A 22,910-nucleotide genomic window follows, 5' to 3' on the forward strand; every position below is an offset into this window, starting at 1 on the left:
TTCTTTTCACACAGTCATACCATTGGGTTGGCATTTATCTACTTTTCTTACCTGATCGAATGCCTCACATTTGAGGTCCAAGTTGCTGAATGGTCATGATTAAAGGGCCACTGACAGCTTCAACCTTAATACTTTGCGATCTCAAATTCAGTAGGATGTCGCAATAAATTCCCACTAAAAAAGTGCGACGCAAAAAAAGAAAAAAAGTTTCTCGAGTGCGAAAGAGTGTCAATCATCCACATCCCCCTCCCCCTTCTCCTAAACCGGGCTCTTCCTTTTTTTTCCTTTTTTCTTTTTAAGTGAACTTAAATGCAAAGTTTCTCTTTTCTCTTTTCTTCAGAACTTTAGAGGTGGCCCAATTCGGATGTGTGTAATAACTATTGATGACAGCCATCAATTATGTTTTTTTTTCTTTTTCCCGACGAATGCGAACACTCTACGCCGTTGACTTTAACGAACAAAGAACTCAGAGCCAAAAAGTATGATTGGCGAGGCACCCTCCGTTCCCTCGTTCTTCCCTCGTTACTCTGAATATGGTGATGCCCGAAGATAATGCGAAATTTATTTCTGCGGTAAAAAACAAAACAAAAAAAAACGAAAAAAAACGTACACAAAGAACATGTTTGTCTTTACTTCCAATCACTTGGTATGATATGACTACAATAACGGAGCGTAAAGCTGCCGAGAATGATGCCAGTTACCAGTCCAGAATTCGGCGACGACGTCGTGCTTGGGATCTTTGGTCACTGACAGGTGTAGAAATGAAGGGTGTGGTCTAACGTGTTTGCGCGTTTTGCTTCGTGATTCGTTCATTGGCGTTCTTATTGTCAAGAGCAGAAATTTCATTAGCCGCAGGGCGATAATGAGATTCTGGGGAATCACCACGTCCTGCATTTCTTCAGCTGCCAGTGACCATGCGGAGAGCAAGTCGTCTGCTTCTCCAGCAGGAGTTGCGGTGACGTCAGAACGACACTGAGCTCTGATTGGCTTATTTTTTTTTTGAAAGGATATTAAAAAAAAAAATCTCAATGCTGGGTGCCTCAAAATCTACCCATTATCTTTTTTTTTTTCCTTTCTTTAAATCCGTAAACAGGAGCTTGGCGTTTTGACATCATCGCAACCCCTGTGCAAGAAGCAGACAAACTTGTGCTCCCCAAGGCCCTAGGGGCAATGACCAGGAGGCGCCTCCATCGGCTGCTATCTTGGTGCGCCTGGGGACCAAAAAGGGTAACTTTGGGAAGGCCAGGCTACGAAACAGTTCGATCAAAGTTCGGCAGGGCGCTCGTATATTCAAGCTCGAGATTGGATCTAATGATGGCGGCCACCGCATGTCGTCTGAGTGTTGCGAAGATTTCGCATAAGGTGGCGCCACCTGCCGAGCCAAACTCTATTGTCCGGGGCGTATGTACGCCAACACTTTGTTTGCAAACAAGCCTTCATTTTACAACCAGTTGTGGGCACTGCGCTTGCGCAGAAACCAGATTCACCCGAGTTGAAGCTTCTGCTAATGCGCCGTATACCGACAGCAGCGCCACCGCAGTGATGTAACGTCAGAGCTGCACGACAATGTACAGAAGATACTCACGTGATCAAGAAGCATGTCAGTCTCCTCGGCGGACCAGGTAACCTCGCTCTCCTCTGACTGGTACACCTTGTAGAAGGCATTGTCCAGCATCGCCTCGTACTTCTTCATGAAGATGGTGTCGGCGTCGCTGCAGTTGGCCCTCCACCAGGACTGGATCTTGGTGGCGGCCAGCTTCCTCTGTCTCTGGTACTCGAGGAAGGCCCGGCGCAAGAGCATCCCCCTTGCCTGAGACTGCAGTCCCACCAGCATGTTTTCAGTCCATCTGATACGATAATGAAAGAAAGTGACGGGTAAAGACTATTGCACACAAACTATTTTGGACTCTGCTAAGCTCCTGTTTGATCCAAAAACCCATTAGCACCACTCAGATGAGGACAGACCTTTCATTAGATATACCTCAGTTCGACTGCCCGAGATGCGCCCAGACAGCGACTAATTCTTTTTCTTTTTATAAGCTAAGCCGTTAGAAGTCTAATGGTATGGCGCTCATGTGTCATGCAGTCTCGTGGCGAGAGGTGTCTAGTCAACACTACCTAATGCAAGACACCAGTGTTGTGGAGTTTCAACAGTGGAGTCGGAATGATTTTTGCACCTCGGTGACCCCGGAATACAAAGGGAACGGAATGGCGGCAGCGCTGGGAGAAATTGGATGCCTTATGTCCAGAATGTTGTGGGAATGGAATGGGGCTAGGGTCATGTACGAGCGGTGTCGATCTTTAGCTAGGGCCTACGACCTGCTGGAGCAACCAAAGGGGCTTTTGAAGCAGTATCATTTCAATTAATGTGATTGACAGCTTGAGTTTTTGATCGGGTGATATGTCTCTACGAAGATAAAAGCGGCTCTTCCAGTGAAGCAGCCGAAACTGAGAAGTTGTGGGCGGTAAAAGTGGACGTTCCTGGTGCCGCAAGATTCGACAATTCGGCTGTTGGAACAAATGTATCCGTCAAGATTTATTTTTCACGCTTAGGAATTATAGAAATGAAATGGAACAATTCAGCCATTCAAGGGGTAGGGATGGTTCCAGGGTTTCATTTACTGGGAGTTGAAAAGAATGGAATTTTCGGAAACTCTAGTTCCTCGGAAGAAAGTCGGAATGGAACGAGGGTGCGTATTCCGCAACATTGCTATACAGAACACTGTCCCGTTTTAAATGCCATGCCATGATACTACGACTCAGCTCGGGCATGGGTAGTACAGTGATGGTCAATAGCAATAGGAACAACACTGCGTCGACCGAACGATACTTAGGGTGCCTCATAGCAGCGGATATGGGCAGCTGCAAGCGACCGGTTCATCTTTTAGAGCGCAGGTCCCTCATTCACACAGCTGGTTCCTCACCCCGTCCCGACGCCAGCTCCGTTGGCGCCGTGCCGGAATCGGGACGGTGCAGGGACGCTGGAGTGTTTGAATCAGCGGCGGCGGAGCTGCCGGCGAGGTGGAGGACGAGAGGAGGAGGGGTGGAGGAGAGGGTACGGAGGAGGGTGAGGGACATACCCTCCTTTTCGTACACTGCCCTCCTCCTCCTTAAGAGTTGCGATCTAATTCGGCATTACAGGAAATTGTAAACGTCTTTCATTTTCTTTTATTCATCATGAAAAACTTTTGCATTGTTGAGTTACTACCAACGCTGCTGCGGGAATATTGCCACTTCTCTATAGGAATATGTGGCACCGGTGTGACTAAATGAGCTGCCACAGGAGCTGCGCATTTCATTGGCTGATTCCGCTTGGTCATTTTATTGAAGCGATTTTAATTCCGTTGAGAAGAGGCGTCGTTCTCTCCAATCATCTATATGCACCGTGACTTGTGCACTGTCAATGCAATCTATATGTTGCAATAAAGAAAATCGTTGGTTAAAACATAAAAAAAAACAAAAAAAAAACGGATTGATATCACTCCCCAGTGCAGATGGCACTGTTCAGTTTTGCGTGCTCTCATTTCCACGTGACCACTGATGACGTTTAGTGTATGAAGTGCAGCTATTCAAGGGTGCGCCTGCTATCAAAACCGCTTGTGCGCGACATGAGTAGCCAAGAGAGAAGAAAATGCCACGGCGAAAATTATTGATAGAAATATCCCTGGAAAAAATGACGCCGAGTTCCACCAGAAAGTTCTGCAGGCTCCTGGCGGTACGCGCTCCGGTGCTTGTATTTTATTTACTATGGCTATACGTCAGACCTTGGCTTGGAATCGGGCTCAATTAGGGCGTCGATCGACGTTTGCACTCGGGCTTAGGCATAAATCGCTGCGTCTTCGTTATCTGACGACGTGCCCTTAATTAGGATAGAGGAGAAAGCAAGCAGCCATGTTAGTCTACGCAGTGTTGGTTCGCTGTTTTTGCAGTGGCAGCGACACATGCGTGTGTTTGCATTGTCGCTCGCTGTTATCATTGACTTTAAATAACACGGAAGTATATATATGTATATATATATATGGCAGACGCTGCCGTTGTCTGAGGCGATCAGTTTTCCCATTGCGTGACTCGTTGAATTTTTGTTTGTTTTCATGAGTACAAGTTTTTTCGCGTTCACCGAGATATTCAAAGGACCTGAAACGACGTAGTTTGCAGTAAACGACTGTCGCAAGTGCAAGCCTTTGGAAGCGCTGTGAGGGAGCTTGTTTCCGTAGAGCGACTGGTTGAAGCCTAGCGTCCTACGCTAACTATTTCGCTCAATCTGGCTTGATTTGTTCGTTTGCGCGTTTGTATGGCGAATGAGTGTGTCGGTTTCGGCAAGAAACCCTCTACTTTGAAAATGGTTGAACACCGTGATTCCGACCACGGTTTCAGTACTGAATAACGCGTTAAAATATGGCACCCAGTGAATCCCTCATTACATAGCTTGCAGGTGTCGCCATTGCTGGGTACTGAGGGTTAATAAGGCGAAAGCCTTATATGTCTAATCGTTCAGTCGACCTTCAAAAGTCCTTGAGGGAAAACTAGGCAGTGACACGAAAGGCGCAGAAACCTGCGACACGAAAGGTACCCAAACCCACGGTTCGACACTGCACCCCGAGATGGCGTTACTTGTGCGAGGTGGAGGCGCTATATTCCCCCAAAACGACTGTTCGCTCTCGTCCCTCGGCTGGCGTCGAACCAGCGACCTTTCGTTCAGTAGTCCGACGCGATACCCCTCCCCCGCGAGAGAAGGGGTACCGCCACATCCGTAAATGACGAGTCTGTCTTTAAAGGTACACTGACACCCCCCCCCCCCCCTCCTCCGCCCTCCCCCCGAAAAATCGTTTTCGCATTTTTCGCCAGACGATTGTATATGATTGTCAGAAGACTACCCAAATAATATTTTGCCACAGAGTCACGTATATTTCTAATAAAACCAGAAAACCACAACTGCTTGAAACCGAACCGAAACCTGCGCACGGAGGTCAGACAAATATAGAGGAGGAGGGAGTGCCGGAAGTGACGTCGCTACACCCCAACGCGCGCTTTTTTTTTCTCACTTTTTTTTTGTATGTGCGCAGCAGACGACATGCGTTGCGGGAACCGTTAGCCGTGCGATTGCTTTGTAGTTATGTTCGTTCCGCTCGCTGTTCTGCACTTCGAGATAAGTAATGCCCGTGGTCGGCTCGGAAAAGAATGCCCCCAAGATGTTTTGTGAAGAGCTTCCTTACAGGTCCTGGGGCACTGTGCGGCAGAGACTGCACACGTTTCCGAAAGATCAACGGAATCGGGACCAATGGCTGATTGCTATTCCTGACAGTTACGGGTACCTCGGTTACGGGTACCTCCCAATTTATATGCTCCTTGCATTTGTGGAAAGTGACTACATTGAGTTCGCAGGCGTCAAAAAGGGAACCCCATACCATTTATTTCAGGTAAGTTTCGTCCACAACATTTTTTAAGTGATAATTATAAAAAAATGCGATGTGTAAATATTGCAAAGTGTTTGAAAAGAAAAAGAAAAAAAAAAACAGTACGCGCACACTCTGGATTGAACCTGGGTCCACTGCGTGCGAAGCGGACAGCTTTCCACTGAGCTACTGGGGGAACTCTTCCGTTCGTAGTAATGCAGCCGGTCGATTGTAAGTCAGGAAGTTTGCTGCCTATTTCTCTCGAGCAAAGGGGCTCCCTAGGCTCGAAGTCGGCCAGCACTACGCATTGGCCATATTCGAACCTAGTAAAGAAATCGTACGCGTGCATATTCAAACCGAAGTACGCACTTCGTGCTTGACGTTGGCGCGAGCGATGTCTTTAGCCACGAGAAGGGGCGACGGCTCGGCAACGTCTTCGTACAAATTGGCTTGGTGGCCAGGCGTGTCGTACGGAATGAATCCCAATTCTTTTGATCAGTTCAAAAATTTTCTTTGAAGAAAGACAGATTCGCCGGTACCGCGAACGACAGTTCTGAAGTAGGGGTCCCACGCCCGTCGTCCTCTGCTATCGCCGTCGAGCCCGCGAGTCACACGATACGCGATACGACGCCATGTTGAGAATAGGGGGTTTTCGTAGACCGCGTTTCCCCCTCCGCTAGGCCCTCCGCAGTGAAGAAGTTGCTACTGCGCCTGTGCGCCGATAGCCTTGACTGTAGAGTTACGGGTACTTAGCGGGTTGCGGAGGGCGTTGCGGGACGGCGAAAACGATCTACGAAAACTCCCTATTAATGCTGTGAACGCCACAGAAGACTTCCAATTCTCTGTGAAATTTTTTTTCAATCACTGTATTTGCAGCTTTTTAAAGCCACAAAAATGGGTTTCATATATTTGTTTTTCTTATATTAAGTGTTTGCTTTCAATGACCCACGACTTTGATTAAATATGGTGGTCGTGTCTAAACCTTCTAAAACAGTCCGTGACCAAGGAGGAGAGAGTGAGCGCGAGACTCAAACCGGCCAGTTCTCGATCGGCGGTTTTCAGACGGAAAGAAACCGAATTTCGAGCCGCAAACTCTGTTCTGGGTAGTTGAGCTCTCATATGTCATGCACAACTAAAAACCTCGGCCAGAATAAATACTCTGTCAGTGTCCTTTTAAGGCATCGGCACTGGGGCTTTCGCCTTCAGGTCATCTTAAGGACAACAAAACAAACCCTCTGAATCCTTTTGCTCACTGGTTACCTCGAGCTCCTACTTCTAAGGTATGAAACTAAGACGGTTGAACAGAACCATAGCCTCCTTCCTCTATACCGATAATGCCTGCCCAATCACCAGGTGCCAGCTACCACCACGAGGGTGCGCCGCTTCACCATACAAGACAGAAAACTCAAACGATGTGAACAAGGTGACTAGTGCGTTCTTGCTTTCAATTGGTGCTATTTTTGGGATTTGACGTTGTAGCTGTGGATCGCATTTAGGCTTTTTAGAGCCCAGCTCTTAGGCGCCCGTTTCCGGCTTGGGTGGCGTCGCCGTTGGCGTAACCGAAAGTTGCATTATGGGACGTTTCCCCATAATGACGACACACGTGACGTCACGTGTGACGTCACAAGAGTCACTAGGATCATGACTGACGTCGCCAAGGTCACTCGTGAAGGTCACAACGAAGGTCACGGCCTTGACGAGGCTTTTACGAGTGACGTCACGAGGGTCACGAGGCAGGAAGGTGGAGGGAGGGAAGGGGAGGAGAATGAGAGGAGGAGGAGGGGAGAGAAAGAAGGAGGAGGGTATATCCTCCTCTCCGCACCCTCCCCTCCTCCTCCTTAAGAGCTGCGCTGTAATTTGGCATTACAGGGAATCTTAAACGTCTTTCATTTTTTTTCACCACACCTTTTTCGCGTTTTATGCAGACTCCCTAAAGGAGGTGCCGAGACTGTCATGTCCTGAGACCCCAAGCAACACCTGGAACCATAAAGAGGGACTAAAGCCCATTTCAAGAAAAGACTGCGTCCCAAATTTTATCCTCTGCTACTGCAAAGTATGAACAAGGCACCCTTTTGCAACGGACATTAAGGAATGATTTTCTAGACAGGCCTTCCTTAAAGCTCGTTTGAGTGAAGCCTCAACACCCTGCTGATGTCGAGGCTTCACTCAAAGCCCAGCTTGGTTCGGGCCTCCCTCGTCAAACCTGGATCAGACGATATAGCCAACCCTGCCACGGCATTTTTCGGTGCTGCTTGAGTGGCTGACCTCCCCACGACTTTCTCGCAGCTCGAGGTATGGGCGGGCGCCTGACGACAGGCACAGTACATCATTGCGAAACGTAAGTCCAGACGCAGCCAACACACTCCTTAGGGGACTTTGTAGCGATTGTAATCCCAGAGGACTCTGGCTTTTGCAATCACTCTTCACCTGCTTTTCGCCTTGTCTTTGACCGCAGGAATAAAAACTTGCAGTGCTTGCTGTTTCAACATTGTGAAAGTTTACCACCTGCTCGTCCGCCTGGCTTGTATTTCGTGTTGTGTTATACCTACTGTCTCCTACATTCATTCACTTTTGGAAACAACATAATGTAATGGCAGAAGGCAATTCAAAGGCTGGGTTTCATCAGAATCCGTCCTCAAGCTCTAATGGCGTCTATTCATTCACACGCCCACTGTTTGCACGACACTCTTTGCGGTGTGAGCCCACGTCTTGCCGCACGCTCTTTGCGGTGCGAGCGTTAATGTTCCACAACACTAGGGAGTTTCGGTAGACCGCTTTTCGCCCTCCACTGAACCCTCCGCAACAAAGAAGCTGCTCCTACGCCTGCGCGACGATGGCCTTGACTGTAGAGTTCCGGGTATCGTAGTGGGTTGCTGAGTGCGCTACGAGACGGCGAAAACTATCTAAGAAAACTCCCTAATATGCTACTGCTCACACGCTATGAAATATGTGTTCTGAAGTATTGGGATTACGTACGGGTACGTTGCAGACAGTCATCATCTTCTTTGTATTAGAGTGCCATCATACACACGCGGCTTTTGCTTGAGTGGTGACATCTGAGCCATTTTTCCACCCAATCGTTTTTCTATGCATTTTCAAGTGCGCACAATCTGGTGTCACTCAGCTCGAGTCCGTAGCTTTGGCTGATGTATTAGCCCCGAGAAGTTCGCGTGGCGCCCCCTTACGGCGAACCGGGGTGACGTCACGGCGAGGAGAGAATTTTTCCCCGACTCGGCCCGCTCGCCCTGTGGAGGCTGTGACGACGCTAGCTGACGGCGCGCTCGTTTCTATTTATTTTTTTTTGTTGCGTGTTTTTCGTAGGAAGTGTACATTTTTATATGAACCTTTATTGAGGTATGGCCTGTAGCTACAGGCGAAACTTCAACCAACATTTTAAGCATGGTTGACAGGGCAGGGAACGCATGAATCGCAGCTGGTATATGAAAATAAAGAAATATGGCCACAATTGCAGGAGCATCACTATAGATTTACATCTCGCACAATAAATGCTGCTGATGGTCTGAATGAATTGGCAGGTTATGTATACTATTTTTTTTTGTATCTCTGTTTTTAAACAAGATCGCCGAAGCAGAAAAGCTGCATGCTGCTCGAGCAACATGTTAAATACAGTCTGGGCCATCAAGAAAGAATCACAAGTAAGACAGCCCAAGTGCAGGGGAAAAGTAAAAAAAAAAAAAAAAAAAAAAAATCAAGGAACATTTATTATATACATTGCTTGCATTTGACCTTTGCTGGATTCGGATAGTATTTCAACGAACTACACGGGCGGTATTTGTGGACTTGTTTGTATCAACCCTCAAGTAATGTATAACAAACGTAAGCGAAGGTGTCTAGCTCGTTATTAGCCCCTTAAGCCCTAAAATTGAGATTTTACTTAAATCGAATTGTCCTGAAGCTAAAATACCAGAAGCTTTTCTCACGCAGACTGCCGCCCTTCAGAGGTTCCACATTTTCTGCTGCTAGTGCTGCATCTACCACTGGACAGACGTTCGAATGCTTGCTTTTACTCCTGTTTTCCTCTGATGTCAGAGAGTCCAGCCGTAGGGAATTTGGAGGCTGAGGAAGCTTTTGGGGACCTGCAGCAGTGTCTCTTTTAATTGGAAATGACAATTCAGACTAAACGGTGTATTTTTGGAATAGGCTGGAATAAAGAATGTCAGGAAAAAGTATAAACATTCCATATTACGACATTATTGCCGTGCATAGTTTGGCAGTTCAATACATATCATACAGACAACTGGGGGCAATTCGGCCGTTTTTGCTGCTACCATACAAACTAATTTCCAGTAATTGTGCAGCTTCTAAGAAATATGTCTGCATACGTGTATAAACTATATAATTAATTCGCGAAGAAGCTACATTTATGTAAAACAACCCTGTTCCACGAGCACTTTCAAGATCGCCAGACTCACGGCCTTTAAAACATCTGCGAACCAGCGCATGCAGAGTGGCAGCGCAGAGTCAGGGTCGCGAGCTAATTTGCCGATTACCCAAAGGCCCATGATATAAATGCCACTTCAAATGCCTTGAAAGCGGGATCTAATATCGTCTTAAATCATGAACGTGCAAGGAACAGAATTCCAGCGTCTGAAACGCTTGCGCCATCGCTTCACCGACCCCTCGCAAGATTGCCTTGTGTCGTGTGGACGGACGGGGAGGTTCATCGGCGGAATTGCCTCCGCCGAAAGCTTTCGGGATTTGTAACCCAATCTTAAAGGTAAAAGGGACAAGCAGGCTTATAAAATGTACGGAAGCACGTCAATACCGGCCTAACTCAACGTCTTGCACACCAGGTAAACGAAGTCCAGCTCCTCGAAGAGCTTGCGGCACACAACGCCAAACCAGGAAACCGGTGCTGGGAGGCGAGCCGATGCGAGATCGCGGAGCGGAGTACTCCCCCTGACGTCACAGTACACCTCACCCAATCCGGGCGCGGCGACCGCAGCGACACTTGTGCTCGCTCTCGGGGCTAATAGACGCCACTTTACAGCCTCAGTCACGCACCGAGGGCGTCAGAGTGTCACACGCTGGCAAATTCAGAGCAACAATGGATGTCTTTACCCACCCTGAGACAGACAGACATGCAGGCACCCTACTTCGTATGGGGAGGTGGTTCCCTTGGCGGTCACTACGTGAAGCAGGCGCAACGGCGCCAAAGCATGGGGAAGCCAGAAATCGGGCAGGGATTTCCAGTATAAAGGAGGCTATGACCGAACGCTCGTGCCATATAAAATACCGGCATGGCCGCAGGGACGTTATGGGCAAGCTGTATATAGGCCATAGGGTGCACAGTCCTCGGATATTACTACTAGACGAGACTGTCACGCATTGACGGCACCAAGCGGCAAACCTCGCAACTACAGTACCCTTGGCCGTGCAGAGAACCTTGACGTCACGTGCGCAATACGCCTTGCGCTTCTAGCTGACCGATTTTCAAGCGAGAGGTAGAAAACTGGCGGACATGTCATATCGGTTCCATACCCCTATAAATGTAAAGCAGTCAATCATTCTAAACATTCCCATGCCTCTACTTTAGCGCAGATCACTTTGATTGCCAACCACTGCTATCTAGAGAACGGGTGCACAACATAGGGCCCGAGGTCCGGCTCAGCGCAGGAAATTGCTTACGATGTCATTCACAGCGAGCGTCCGCTCCGCTTGGCAAGCAGCAGTGAAACCCTCTGACCTACTTTTCTCAGTCTCCGGCGAAGGAACTACAATTTCTCAGTTTAAATTTTTCCTCTTCACTAATCCCGCTGACAACAATAACACAGCGTGTGCAGTCGTTCCTTACCATGGTGTGGTACAGTCACAACATGTCTGTACACGGAACGCGAGAACTTCTTGCTCTCTCTCAACAGATCCCCTTCCCTCTTTCAGCACGGAGGCTGTCAAGCCTCTCATTTCCATTTTGGATAGTTAGGGGTTGCGTCGACGAATCGGAGGACTCCGATCAGACGATGAAAGTGGAGCTCATCTACCTCCAGTGTCCACGCGCTGAAGACTATGCATCGAGAATCTCAGCTGCATGAGTTCAACAAAAACTTGGACAAGAACAAGTAGGGAAACCTGGTGGACCACGCCTTGAAACTGGGAGCACGAGTGTTTGTGAGTAGACCTTTTCACTGATGACTCTCAACGAGAACCGCCTTCGATCTGCCATGACGGGCATGACATTCCGAGATGTGCTAAAGACGGTAACGAGTGCGATGACACCTAAAATCGGAAGCCTGACCACAACCAAAATAGATAACACGTCGCACTAGGCGCTAACCGCACAGTTTTTTATAAACGTAATTTTGGCCCGCCTAATGTTTTAGTTCTGCACACCTGACCTAGAGAGTGAGCTCAGATAGCGACGAAGCGAACATATATTTATAACCATGCATAAAGTCCGCAATAGGACTTTGAGCACGACGTTTATGTGATTATGGCGTGCTCAGTGTAACATTACAAAATCTAATTTTCAAGTATACGCACTTTTTCGACCTCCTTATTCGTAGGTCACGGTGATTGGCACGGAGGGTTCTGTCCGGGGGAGTAGACTCATGGGTATTTCCAAATTAGGTACGGAGTGCATCTCGGGTAGGTTACATTCGAGCACTTTTAGCTATGCTAGTCTGGAAATACTCCTTTAGAAATGCTTACGCCTTGTCATTGATGACCAGCGATTCCAGAGGTAAGTCACTCGGATCCTGGTGCTGCTGCATTTCCGCCAGCGTTGGTGGAGCACCTGTGAAAACATAAAATTTAAGCATAGGCGTTGATCACGTCTGATAAACTCGCAGACGCACAGAATGGGTTGCGAATGAGCTGGCTACGTACTGTATGAGCGACGTCACAGTTTTACATGACATCAAGAGGTCACGTGATAATTTGACGTCAAGGTTATATACGCAATATCGTCATATACCATACCATATATGCAGTATATATCTTAGTACCTACTACAGATACCTAAGATATATTGATAAAAAAAAGATTCATATATGCTACAAGGACTTTTAAGTGGTAAAGAAACGACAATTCATGGACTGCGTCTCGATATAGCGTACACTAAAAATACCTCCGTTTGAGATCGGCGAAAATTTGAGGGGAAAGGAGGTGGCGATAGCGTGTGGGGACCTTGGAACACCCAGTTTTGGTTGGAATGATTAGTCGGGAGGCGCAAGCCCTTGTCTCTACTCACTCTTCGAAAGTGTTCGAATGCCGTCGTCCTGCGTTCAAACGCTGGTATCCTGCTTTCGGCGTTGGTGTTCGCGTTCGAACGCGTTCGAAGGAGGCTCTGTTATACTCCGACGTCAAGCGCAGCAAACGCGGCGAAGCGTAGCGCACACAAATACTGATTGGTTGCAGACATCAAGTTCCTGCTCACCGGCCAATAAAACGCGCGCGTTCTGCGCTACGCTGCATTCGCTGCGCCCAACGTCGGCGTATAACAGAGCCTTCAGTCGTGACAAAGGCAGCTAGATTTGCCCGTCTACCCATTAACCATTCCAACCAGAGATCAGTGTTCTGACATCCTCCCGTACCCTCGTTTCCTCCTCTTCCTAAATTTCTTGCCGTACAGCAAATAAGAGTCATCTATGTGATCTTCACAACAAAACAATAACCACACGCCATGCAACTGCAATACACACGACTCTCAAAGGAAAAAAAGAGATGAGGATACAGCTATACCTGAGAACAAATGAAGAAATTGGACTGCACCGCCTTCTTGGGCTTTTGCTAACCACTGAGAATGAATACAAGGCCACGAAACCGCCGATTAGTTGTCTGACTAAAGGCCTGTTGACACAAGCAGCGGAACTCTACAAGCATAGCGCTGACCTCGCGCTAGGCGCGTGCTGACGGGAGCGTTCACCAGCTTTTTATCGCACCGTCAGATTTGTTGCTCATAGTAGACGATAAGTAGCTGACAACACATGAGCAGCGCTACATCATTTATTCGCTGCATGCGGGAACCGGCCTTAATACTTGTTAATTCAAAATACCCTAAGCTTTGATGCAGGTAGCGTGTACTTTTTTTGCGTTTCTTACTATGTCTTCTCCATTAGCTTTTCTTTTTTTTTTCTTTCTAGATGCCTTCATATGAGGGGTGCATAGGGTGATGACACCTGATCGTTTAGTCCCGAACGCTTTTTTTTTTTCGTTCCGGCACGAGCTTTCGACACTAGAGAGTTTTAGGGAACCGAAAAAAAAAACACGATCGATAAACAAAAACAATCGATACCTTGAATCGCGCGTGTGGATATTTCGTGTGCTTTGAAACGGTTTTGGGGGACCAGTATTTGCAGACGATCTACAGACCATCGGTACAGGTCGCACCCCCTGGCAACAGAAACCTGCATCGGCTTCATCGACATTGTGCAGATTTGCGTGTGTCTGTACAAACCGCAGAATCTGAAGTAAATAAAATTCGAATCCTGAAAATATAGAAAACCTAAAACTGTGTATATTTACTCATAGTTCGTCCCGTGTTTTTGAATGAATACACTTCCGTGATACAAAACCTGACGCCCTACGGCGTGTCGCCACTGGCCCTGCGAGGTTCTGAAATGTTCGTCTGCTAAAGGAGCAGACGAGCCTTCCGACAATGAGGGCGCTCGACCTTTTCGGGGATGACTTGGAGTTGGCTCTATTCGGCGAAAGCAATTTAGAAAGAGGTTATTGTGTACGACTGTCTGCGCACTAAGAGAAAACGCTTGCTGGCGGCAAGGCATGAAACATTCGACCGGGCGTCGATGGACGAGGAGGACGTCATACGGCAGTTCAGGTCTGGCCATTTCGGAGACGTTCACAACCAATGGCTCCATGGGTCCGGCTGTCAGGAGACGAGGCCCTCTCGATCGGGCTGAGGAGGCTGGCCTACCTCAACCACCTCTGCGACCTTTAGCTAATTTTCTGCCACCACTCTTTGACGCTTTCTCTCTTCTCCAACCAGGTGCATAGTCACATCGCGCACACGTTAAGTCACCTGCTTAGGGATCTGACAGCACACAGCTGTCCTAACCCTGAGCAGCCTGACATTTTCGCGGAGGTGAACAACGCCCTTTCCTCTATATAAGAAGGCGGCTCTAACTGCAAAACACCTAAATCCCGCGCGTGCATGCATGAGTACTGCAAAACACTTGAAAACTTGCGAAAACCAAAACACACGTCCCTAGAATGTTTAGGGGGCATAAAAGTTGCAACAAGGCACGACATCCTCCGGAAAAACATTCTCCGGTAGAAAAAAATCCTCTGGGAACACATGCTTTGGGAAAACAACAGGGACGACAAATGTTTTGGAATACCTAAGGCAAGAAGTTTAACTTAAAATATCTGTCCCAAAAGATTCACCAAAGCCAGAAGTGGTGAAGAAGGGCAGGATGATAAATCCAGAGGAGAACTGCTCACTATTTAATCAAGAAATATTCAGGCGCGAATGATGGGTTTTTCGTTCGAAGCGAACAGTTGTTTTTGGGGAAGATTTTTTTAATGAATATAAAACAGTTTATTTTAGCCTTTCACTATTACACCATGCTTAAACAAAAACCCAGCTGAACTTGCGAAGGAATTGCACTCAAGCTTCCGCTTGTCTATTTCTAAATGGAGTTGTTTTTATCTGACTATACTTATTGACTGTAGCCTCAGAAACTTCAACGCCTATAATTTGATGCAATTAAATGGCGAATTTCACATAAAATTAAACCTACAGACATGTCCCACTATACCTAATAAAGGGGGTTTATAAATATGCTTGCTGTATTAAATTATTTTATCTCAATTACGCAATATAATGCAGGATCGGAGTGCATCGCTTCTTAACTAGAATACACTGGTGCACAACAACCAGTTTACTCCTGAAAGTTTTCTTGCAATGCAAACAACAACATTCACAAAGTATACGTTTCTTTTTATATACACCAAGCGTTCGCGTGCGCCATCCTGCTTTGAAACAGTGCTTTTCACCTGGTCACCGGGTTACGATATTTGTGCTTTTCGAAGTGTTGATCGCGGCGGTTTAACTCCGCTCAATGTGGTTTTTAGCGGGCACCCGTGCACTGCGAAAAAGCAACTCCCGTGGAAACGAGCTTCGCAGTCGTTGCTTCTCCGCAGTGCACCAATGCTCGGTAAGAAGCGCGCTCGACGTTTCTAACCTGGCGCACTGAACGCTTCGAAACTTACGAATATCGCATTTCATATCGAAGTGAATATCGAATAGCGTTATATTTAAAAGTGCTATTTGAAAATTTGCTCGCACAATGCTAATAAAAAACAAAACAAAAAACACTTCTAGTCAAAAACTTGTTTGGCCGGTCTTTCCAATGCTTAAATCGCTTGACTATCACTAATATCCCATTTAGTTGTAGGCTATTTCTCAGTTTTTACTTAAGTGCAGCAAACTGAATGTAAATGAGATGCTAATTTTTTTGCACTCGGGTATCGCTCAGGATATGATGTTATAGACATAGTAACCCTGAAGCTAGGGGACAAAAAGGGACGGACATACACAAATTTCGGAGTTTGGCGTCTGCCCGTCCCTTTTTGTCCCCTATGTGTCTATCCTTAGCCAACTTGCCTGCCTACTTGCCTTAACGTCAATGATGTTATAGCTTTAATGCAAGTGTAATAAATCATAAGACGAATAAGAAAACGTACGTAACCCTAATGAAAAAATAGTGCTCCTAAACGTTTAGGATTATATGTTTACACTCGTCGTAAGGTCAAGTAATAATGTGATAGGATGTTTTTATCCCATTATTTTTCCTGTGATCTGTCTAGATCCCTTCCTAAACACAACGAAACATCAGCAAATATATTTTAACCAATCACTTTATTTTTATTTCAGGCCGCCCACAACCAGGGAGCTTCATTGACAAACTGCTGAGGGCTTATCGACGGAACTGCCAGGACCATGTGTCGGCCGACATGGCACCAGCGGAAGCTTTTTTCGCGGGGCGCAAGAGGTGTCATTGCACCAAGTACAAAGGAGTCATGTGCTCCAATGGCATCATTTCCGGACTGGATAGGCCATATGAGGGGTGCAGGCAGGACGCATGTGAAGATTTTCTGCCACTGTTTTAGTTCCACTCATTGTGGCTTTCTGTGGAACTGACATTTTTTTGGACATAGCTCATAAGCCATTCAATATGTTTGTGTGCCAGTACAAAGAATGTTGCAATATTTAAGTAAAATATATTTTTAAACTAATGCACGTCCCAATGAACTCATTAGAAAGTAAAGACCAATATCATCAACACTTAAATGACAAAATATTCGTGTTTTTAAATAACAAATCTTTGAGGACTGTGAACGGACGGTGTGCAGATGAAGCAAGCACCCATCGAGTCATTATTTTGAGTCGCCGTTCTTAAAACAGAAGAGCCCTTGTTTAATTTTCTTTCAACCCGTCGCCTGATTTTGCAAATGAGGGTGTCAAGAAATAGAACACGCAAGTACACAACGAGTGTTTGAAAGATTTTATGCAGAATTATGATGAAGCATTTTTTATTGTGTTTGTGAAAGGCACATACAACATGTGCATATAATAAGGTATCTGTTTAGCACACTACATAGAAAAGAGAATGCTGGGTCTTGAGCTTTGCATAGACGAACTACCTTTTCTTCTGAGAAGATGGTTCTTCCTTTTGTACATGGCAGTGACTATAAAGTAAGTAATCTGCAGGCAAATATTAAACAGATTTTCCGAAGCTATGAGTTCCAAGATAGAGGCGAACATTTCAATGACTTTTCTTATTTCACACGCCACATTTATCTAACTCGAAACATTAGGGAAAAGCTATCTTTTCAATGCCACCCCAGCATGCTACCAAGTTGCATGCAGTTGTGTAGCAAATCCAGATGAGTGGTCATACGGTTCTTTGTGACATCTACAGCTCTTTTTAGACTTATTTCAGGCGTATGACAACGACGTGGTTAAGTGTTCTACGAATACTGCATGAGGCTACAAATTCAACCTTAATGAAACATACTCAAACTTCAGTTGAAATCCGGCAAGAAACAGATGCGTTATCACAATATTTTAGACTCTATATCAATTAAAAATGTTCCAGTTTACAGTATAACGTTTATGCAGTAAGGTTATTTGCCCCTAGTTTGCTCATGCACTCTGAACTACTCTTCAAACTATTGAACTGAGACAGGTTTTATTTTACAGCTACTTCAAGCACTTTGGAAATATTCGAGCACCTAGCTGTAATATCGAACACCATACTTGAGCTTGGTGAGATGGAGTGCTTCGAAGTTTTGAGAACTGGAACCAATACTATGAGCGCCTGGCATGGAGATTAGGAGGAGCCTGATCTCGAAGCTCGACAAATAATAGGTAAATAATCGTCCTGGTAACTCTTGTTCAACATGTGCTGAAAAACAAGCTGTACACATCTAAACTTTACAGGGCAGTTTGTGTTTTTTGTTTTTGTTTTTTCATGATGTGGTTTGGCTCTGGGTTGTTGCTGACATGAGATTGTAACAAGTACCCTCATTCCATGTTGCACTGCTCTCATGGCGCTTAAACAGAAAGTTGGGGCACAAACAAGCTGTTGATGGTTGAACATAAAGACTATGTACTTATTTATCTTTAGTGACCCACAAACAGATTGACGCCTCCTTAGTGTTGCACTTATCAATGTCAGATACTAGTATGGTTGTTCGGACAAAATAAAAAATGGAAAGTTAAGACAAAACAATGGTAGCAACACAGTTTCTAAATTTACACACTTCATCAAAAATATCTAGGCTAACATTCCCACAAATTTGCATTAAATGATTAAATGTCAATTGAGGCGTGTCATCGGTGCTGCGTGATATAAATCGGAAGGATAAAACAAAGAATAAAATTCACTAGACATACGAGGAACGCGCAAGTAGACATGAGTTAGTAGTGCTGGAGAATAAATTATAAAATTTTCAATTTTATACAGAAACATCTATCCACGAATCATTCTCCTTTTGTGAAATGTGTCCGATTTCACGGGGTCACAAATCCTTTAGTAAGTTTAGACATAATTTGGGATCAAACAATCCGCAAATGACAACCCCGAGTCTAAGAAAAACAAGGGATGACATGCCACAGAAGTCTCAAATTAAACTTCTGTGTCGTGTTGTCCATCGTTTCCTCTAGTTTTAGGGTTTTAGTCTATTAAGGACGCTTAATGTGCGTGAACTGCGGTATGCACATACTCCAGTTTTGAGCTGCACGCAACACTATGTTGGCAGTAGCTTTTTCTGTCCGTTGTATAAAATAGGTAACATTTACTACAGTGGCACAATTTTTTTTCCAACTATGAAATTATAGTGATTTTTTATTACTCGGTCGAATCCTAGTAAAACAGTATTTGTCGTGTTTCTCGCATAAGAATTTTTGTGCAGACTGACTATTAGGGACCTATATAGATATATATCTGAACAAACTAAGAGGCTCTCACGCATACAACTCACCCATGAAATTAGATTATGTATGAGCTTATATGAGCACACAGGCGTAGGCGCTAATGAGATGGTGCACGATCGTGCTCGCGAACTTATCGACCGAGCCGCCATTTCAACTACACCTACACGTGAAGCCCCTGCAGGGAAGCCTACCTCCCTCCTGCAACACACGGATATTACCCTGCACTACCGCCTCCTCCGCCGCCAATACCCACCCCCGTACCCACACCTCTTCCAAGAGGCAGCACACATGCTGCGCCTCCTACAAGCACACACTTTCCCCCACCAAACACAACTAAGACACACTCACCCACACCTCTATACCACCCCGCTTTCCTGCTTGCGGGGCACTCGACACTCACTACCATTCCCTTTGCGAATGCCCCGCATACCCATACCCCCCTCTTCCCTCCCCTCACCTCTGGGAGCAGAAGTTGCGCGACCGGGAGGAGTCAGCCCAAGCCCTGGCCACCTCTCTGGCCCTGGCGGTCGCGGCGACCCTCTGGGCCTCCCCCCCCTCTCCCCCCCCCCCTTCCCCCCCAATACCTGATCCCAGAAGACCAATAAAGTTTCCTCTTCCTCCTCCTCAGTGGCCGAGCCGGCTAGCGCACATCAGCTCGGAGCACTTGGAGTGAGAGTTCGCACTGCAGAACCCAGGGATCCTGGGCTCAATCCCCACCCCTGCCCGTTTCGATCTAGATGAGCATCGTATCGGCGTGCGGTCGTGTATCACTACTGCGTGGTACCAGTTAAAGACCGCAGGCTAGCGGTTGTACTGCACCGGCTAAATTGCTTATCTACAGCGAGAGACTCGTCGCAACTTTGAAATAGCTGGCCAACTACACGCTGTATAAATATCCACACAACCCCCAATTATTTTTCAAATGAGCGTTCACTATCAAAGATATCGACCTCCGCGCTAAGGGTATTATAACTACTTTGAATACGCAAGATGGGAGAAGTGAACATAGGCCTTGCACATAGAACGTGTTGGGGTTGCGATTGCTCACGTGTGGAACATATAAAGAGATCGGATACACAGGTTCAGAACAACTTAATGTTACATGTACAGCTTTATGCAAAAATACAGTCTCGAAAATTTCGCCGAGCTACTAATGTCTGCAACATCATACTATACAATAGCTCGTGACTAAAAAGAAAAAAAAAAGATCCCGCCGACCGTAATAACGGTTCTACACAACGTGTGACGGCCTCCTCTGAATATATTCTAACTGTTCCAAGCCTGACACACTTAGATAGTTCCAGACCAAAGAGCTGAGCATGAAACATTAAGTATATGATGCGATCGCAAAATGCTGCTGGTCATGCATTCGTACTCGCGTTTGACTAGGAGAAAGAAGTCGGCGGAGTGAAATGTTCGCTGTAGAATAAATACGCTCTTTGCAGCAAGACAACCACATTGTTACCCATTAAATTTAAGTATAGACGGTTTCACTGACGGACATGTTAAGTCTGTTGCTGCTGAGCTAGAGATTGTGATGAGCTTCTACAATGCTTCCGCAACATGCATTCCAGACCACCAATATTGTAGTTCTTTGGAGGGCACAAGTGGGGCTCGTTCTAATCATTAGCTGAGAGTCCCACGCTCAAATATGGAGCCCACTGAATACCACCTGCACGTGTCTTGCACTGATGTCATATCAGAGGCCATTGTCGTAGCCTTGCTGCTAAGTGCGTGCCATCTGGAGCGCACATTTCATACCATCATATCAGTATATCTTTAGCAAGAACGAGTAGCAATGACCACCAGTATGATGCGGTGAAGTAACGTGAAAGTTTTGTATATTTGCGTTTAAACTGATAATTTCGTATACCATAAAAAAGACAAATTTACCTTGGCAAAGTTGTTGCATCCCCTCTCCGTAACTATGCGCATCCAGTTCCTGCTTCCGGTGCTCTTTGCCGAAGTCCAAATCTTCGCCATCAGCAAGAGGTACGTCTCCTGTCGCCTTCAGCGCTACCATCTGCCCTCTGAGGTCATCGGGCGGCGGACACATCGTCGTGGTCACTGTGTACGTGGTCATTGTCGTCTGCTTCGGGATCAGTTTGGAGAAGAGCGTTCCCTTTCCAGGGTCCGAGGTCAAGGCCGTGCTGGACGAAGTCTTGGATGTCTGCTTTTTCATGGACCGGTTGAACAGGTAGTAGATGGTTGCGATGAGAATCAAAGTGGACACAATGGTTGCTAGGAACATCGCAGGTTTGCGGGGCGAAGTATGCAAGAACAATGTCGGTGGCGAAAGAAGAGGGCAGAAATGAGAGAGTGTCAGTGAAGGTAACCGGTGACGGCCTTCCAGTGGACAACACACTGGAAAGAATTTAGTCCCAGCGTATCGACCGCTGGGCGCTAGCGCCGAATCCACGTGCACCACGAGCAGCCGCAGCGCATTTTTTTGTCGTCGTCTTTCGCGTAATAAGTTGTTTTGATAAATGTTTACACTATTACTTGAAACAGCCGCGCGCTGCAAAGAACTGTAATTTTATGTTCAAACCCCGCCTGCCCCATTCGATCTGGCTGAGCGTCGTACCGCGTGCGTGCGGCCGTGTATCACTACTGCATAATCGGCGCGAAAAGGGGACTCCGAGGTGTTATTTATAGTCTCCCATTTGCCAGAAAATTTGCTAAACACACCGACAAACCTCGTTGAAATATAACCCAAATATTGGCCCAAAATAAATGTCTTTTGCGAAGTTATTGACGTTACAATTTTGGCCCTCATCGTGTTTTTCAAAGGTAAAATCTCTACTAGCAACAATAAAAAAAAAAAAAAAAAAAAACATCTGCCGTCAGCGGGAGGCAGGAGTGTAAATCAAGATATAAATCGAATAGATCAAGTATAGATCAAGGAATAAGCGCCGAAATTTTGTTGCAGTATCCCTATAAAGACCCCCAGGCTAGCAGTCATACTGTATCGGTTAAATTTCACATATCTATACATTTCCATAAAAGCGTATGAGGGAGGGCGCGTTCTTTGCTGTGTTTTGTGTGTTATGCACGCGCACGTTCTGGTCACTTTGATCACTATCATCATCTGTGGAAAGTCATCTGTGCCGCACCAATGGCGGCTTTCTAGTGACTGATAAAGGAATACATTGAAGATGACGAAAATAATCCCTGGAGAAGGGGAACAAGAGGGACAAAGGACAAACACCTTTGTCCCTCTTGTTCCCCTTCTCCAGGGATTATTTTCGTCATTCTTGTCCAGCTCGCTTGCACCTTTGCATTTAATTGCATTATAAACATTGAAGATGCTCCTAAGCGGATGATGCGAGACCTGTACCTTCGGGGGTTTGTACGAGGCAACGTAGGAATGGAACACAAGAGCTATGCAAGCTTTCATTTCTGTACCAAATTCAGTAAATCTGTGGGCGGCACACAATCGGATTCAAAGCCCTTTGGTGTATAGAATTTTATCGAGGCGTCTGAGTGCGCTGGAGCTTTGTTCTCACTGCTGCCGGTCCTTCGACACCATCAAACTAAAAGTGATCGAGAAAACTACGCATGGAACAATTCCTCGCCGGCCGTTGACTTGCGAATCTGGCGGTGCCCGATAATATACAAGTAACGTTGTATAAAAGTTCGTTACAGCTATTGGCATGGCAAAAGATAAACTGCTATACGAGCCACCAGATGGCACTGAAGTTCGGAAAGGGTTAGGGTGCCTACATGTCTGTCTGTCTCAGGGTGAAGACATCCATTGTTGCCCTGGAAGTGTCAGCGCGTGACGCTCTCGAGCGCTCGGTGCGTGACTAGGGCGGTAAAATGGCGTCTATGCGTTAGCCGAAGCTACGCGCTCGAGCTGACTGACACCGGATTGCGCGCACTTCAAAATGCATAAAAAAACGACTGGGCGGAAAAATGGCTGAGATGTCACCACTCAAGCAAAAGCGCGCGTGTGTATGAAGGCACTCTAGAAAGGGTTAGGGTGCCTACTGAAAGTGAAAACATCTATTGTTGCCCTGAATGTGCCAGTGTGTGACGCTCTCGCGCACTCGGTGCGTGACTTGGGTGGTGAAATGGCGTCTATGCATTAGCCAAAG

The 22,910-nt window shown here is 46.4% G+C and overlaps 1 protein-coding gene across 1 annotated transcript in view; it reads right to left on the reverse strand.

Moving 5' to 3' along the window:
* LOC8052594 (serine/threonine-protein kinase haspin homolog) overlaps window positions 1-21,064 on the reverse strand; it is a 74,504-nt gene extending 53,440 nt beyond the window's left edge. Inside the window, exons 1-3 of the mRNA XM_042286951.1 lie at window positions 20,707-21,064; window positions 12,063-12,147; window positions 1,586-1,847 (exon numbers count right to left, since the gene is read on the reverse strand). Coding sequence (XP_042142885.1) covers window positions 1,586-1,847; window positions 12,063-12,147; window positions 20,707-21,064 — 705 coding nt within the window. The remainder of the gene's footprint in view (window positions 1-1,585; window positions 1,848-12,062; window positions 12,148-20,706) is intronic.
* Between the last annotated feature and the right edge of the window lie 1,846 nt (window positions 21,065-22,910).

This window comes from Ixodes scapularis, unplaced genomic scaffold (genome assembly GCF_016920785.2).
Source record: "Ixodes scapularis isolate PalLabHiFi unplaced genomic scaffold, ASM1692078v2 PGA_scaffold8__174_contigs__length_109621045, whole genome shotgun sequence".
Taxonomy (NCBI): domain Eukaryota; kingdom Metazoa; phylum Arthropoda; class Arachnida; order Ixodida; family Ixodidae; genus Ixodes; species Ixodes scapularis.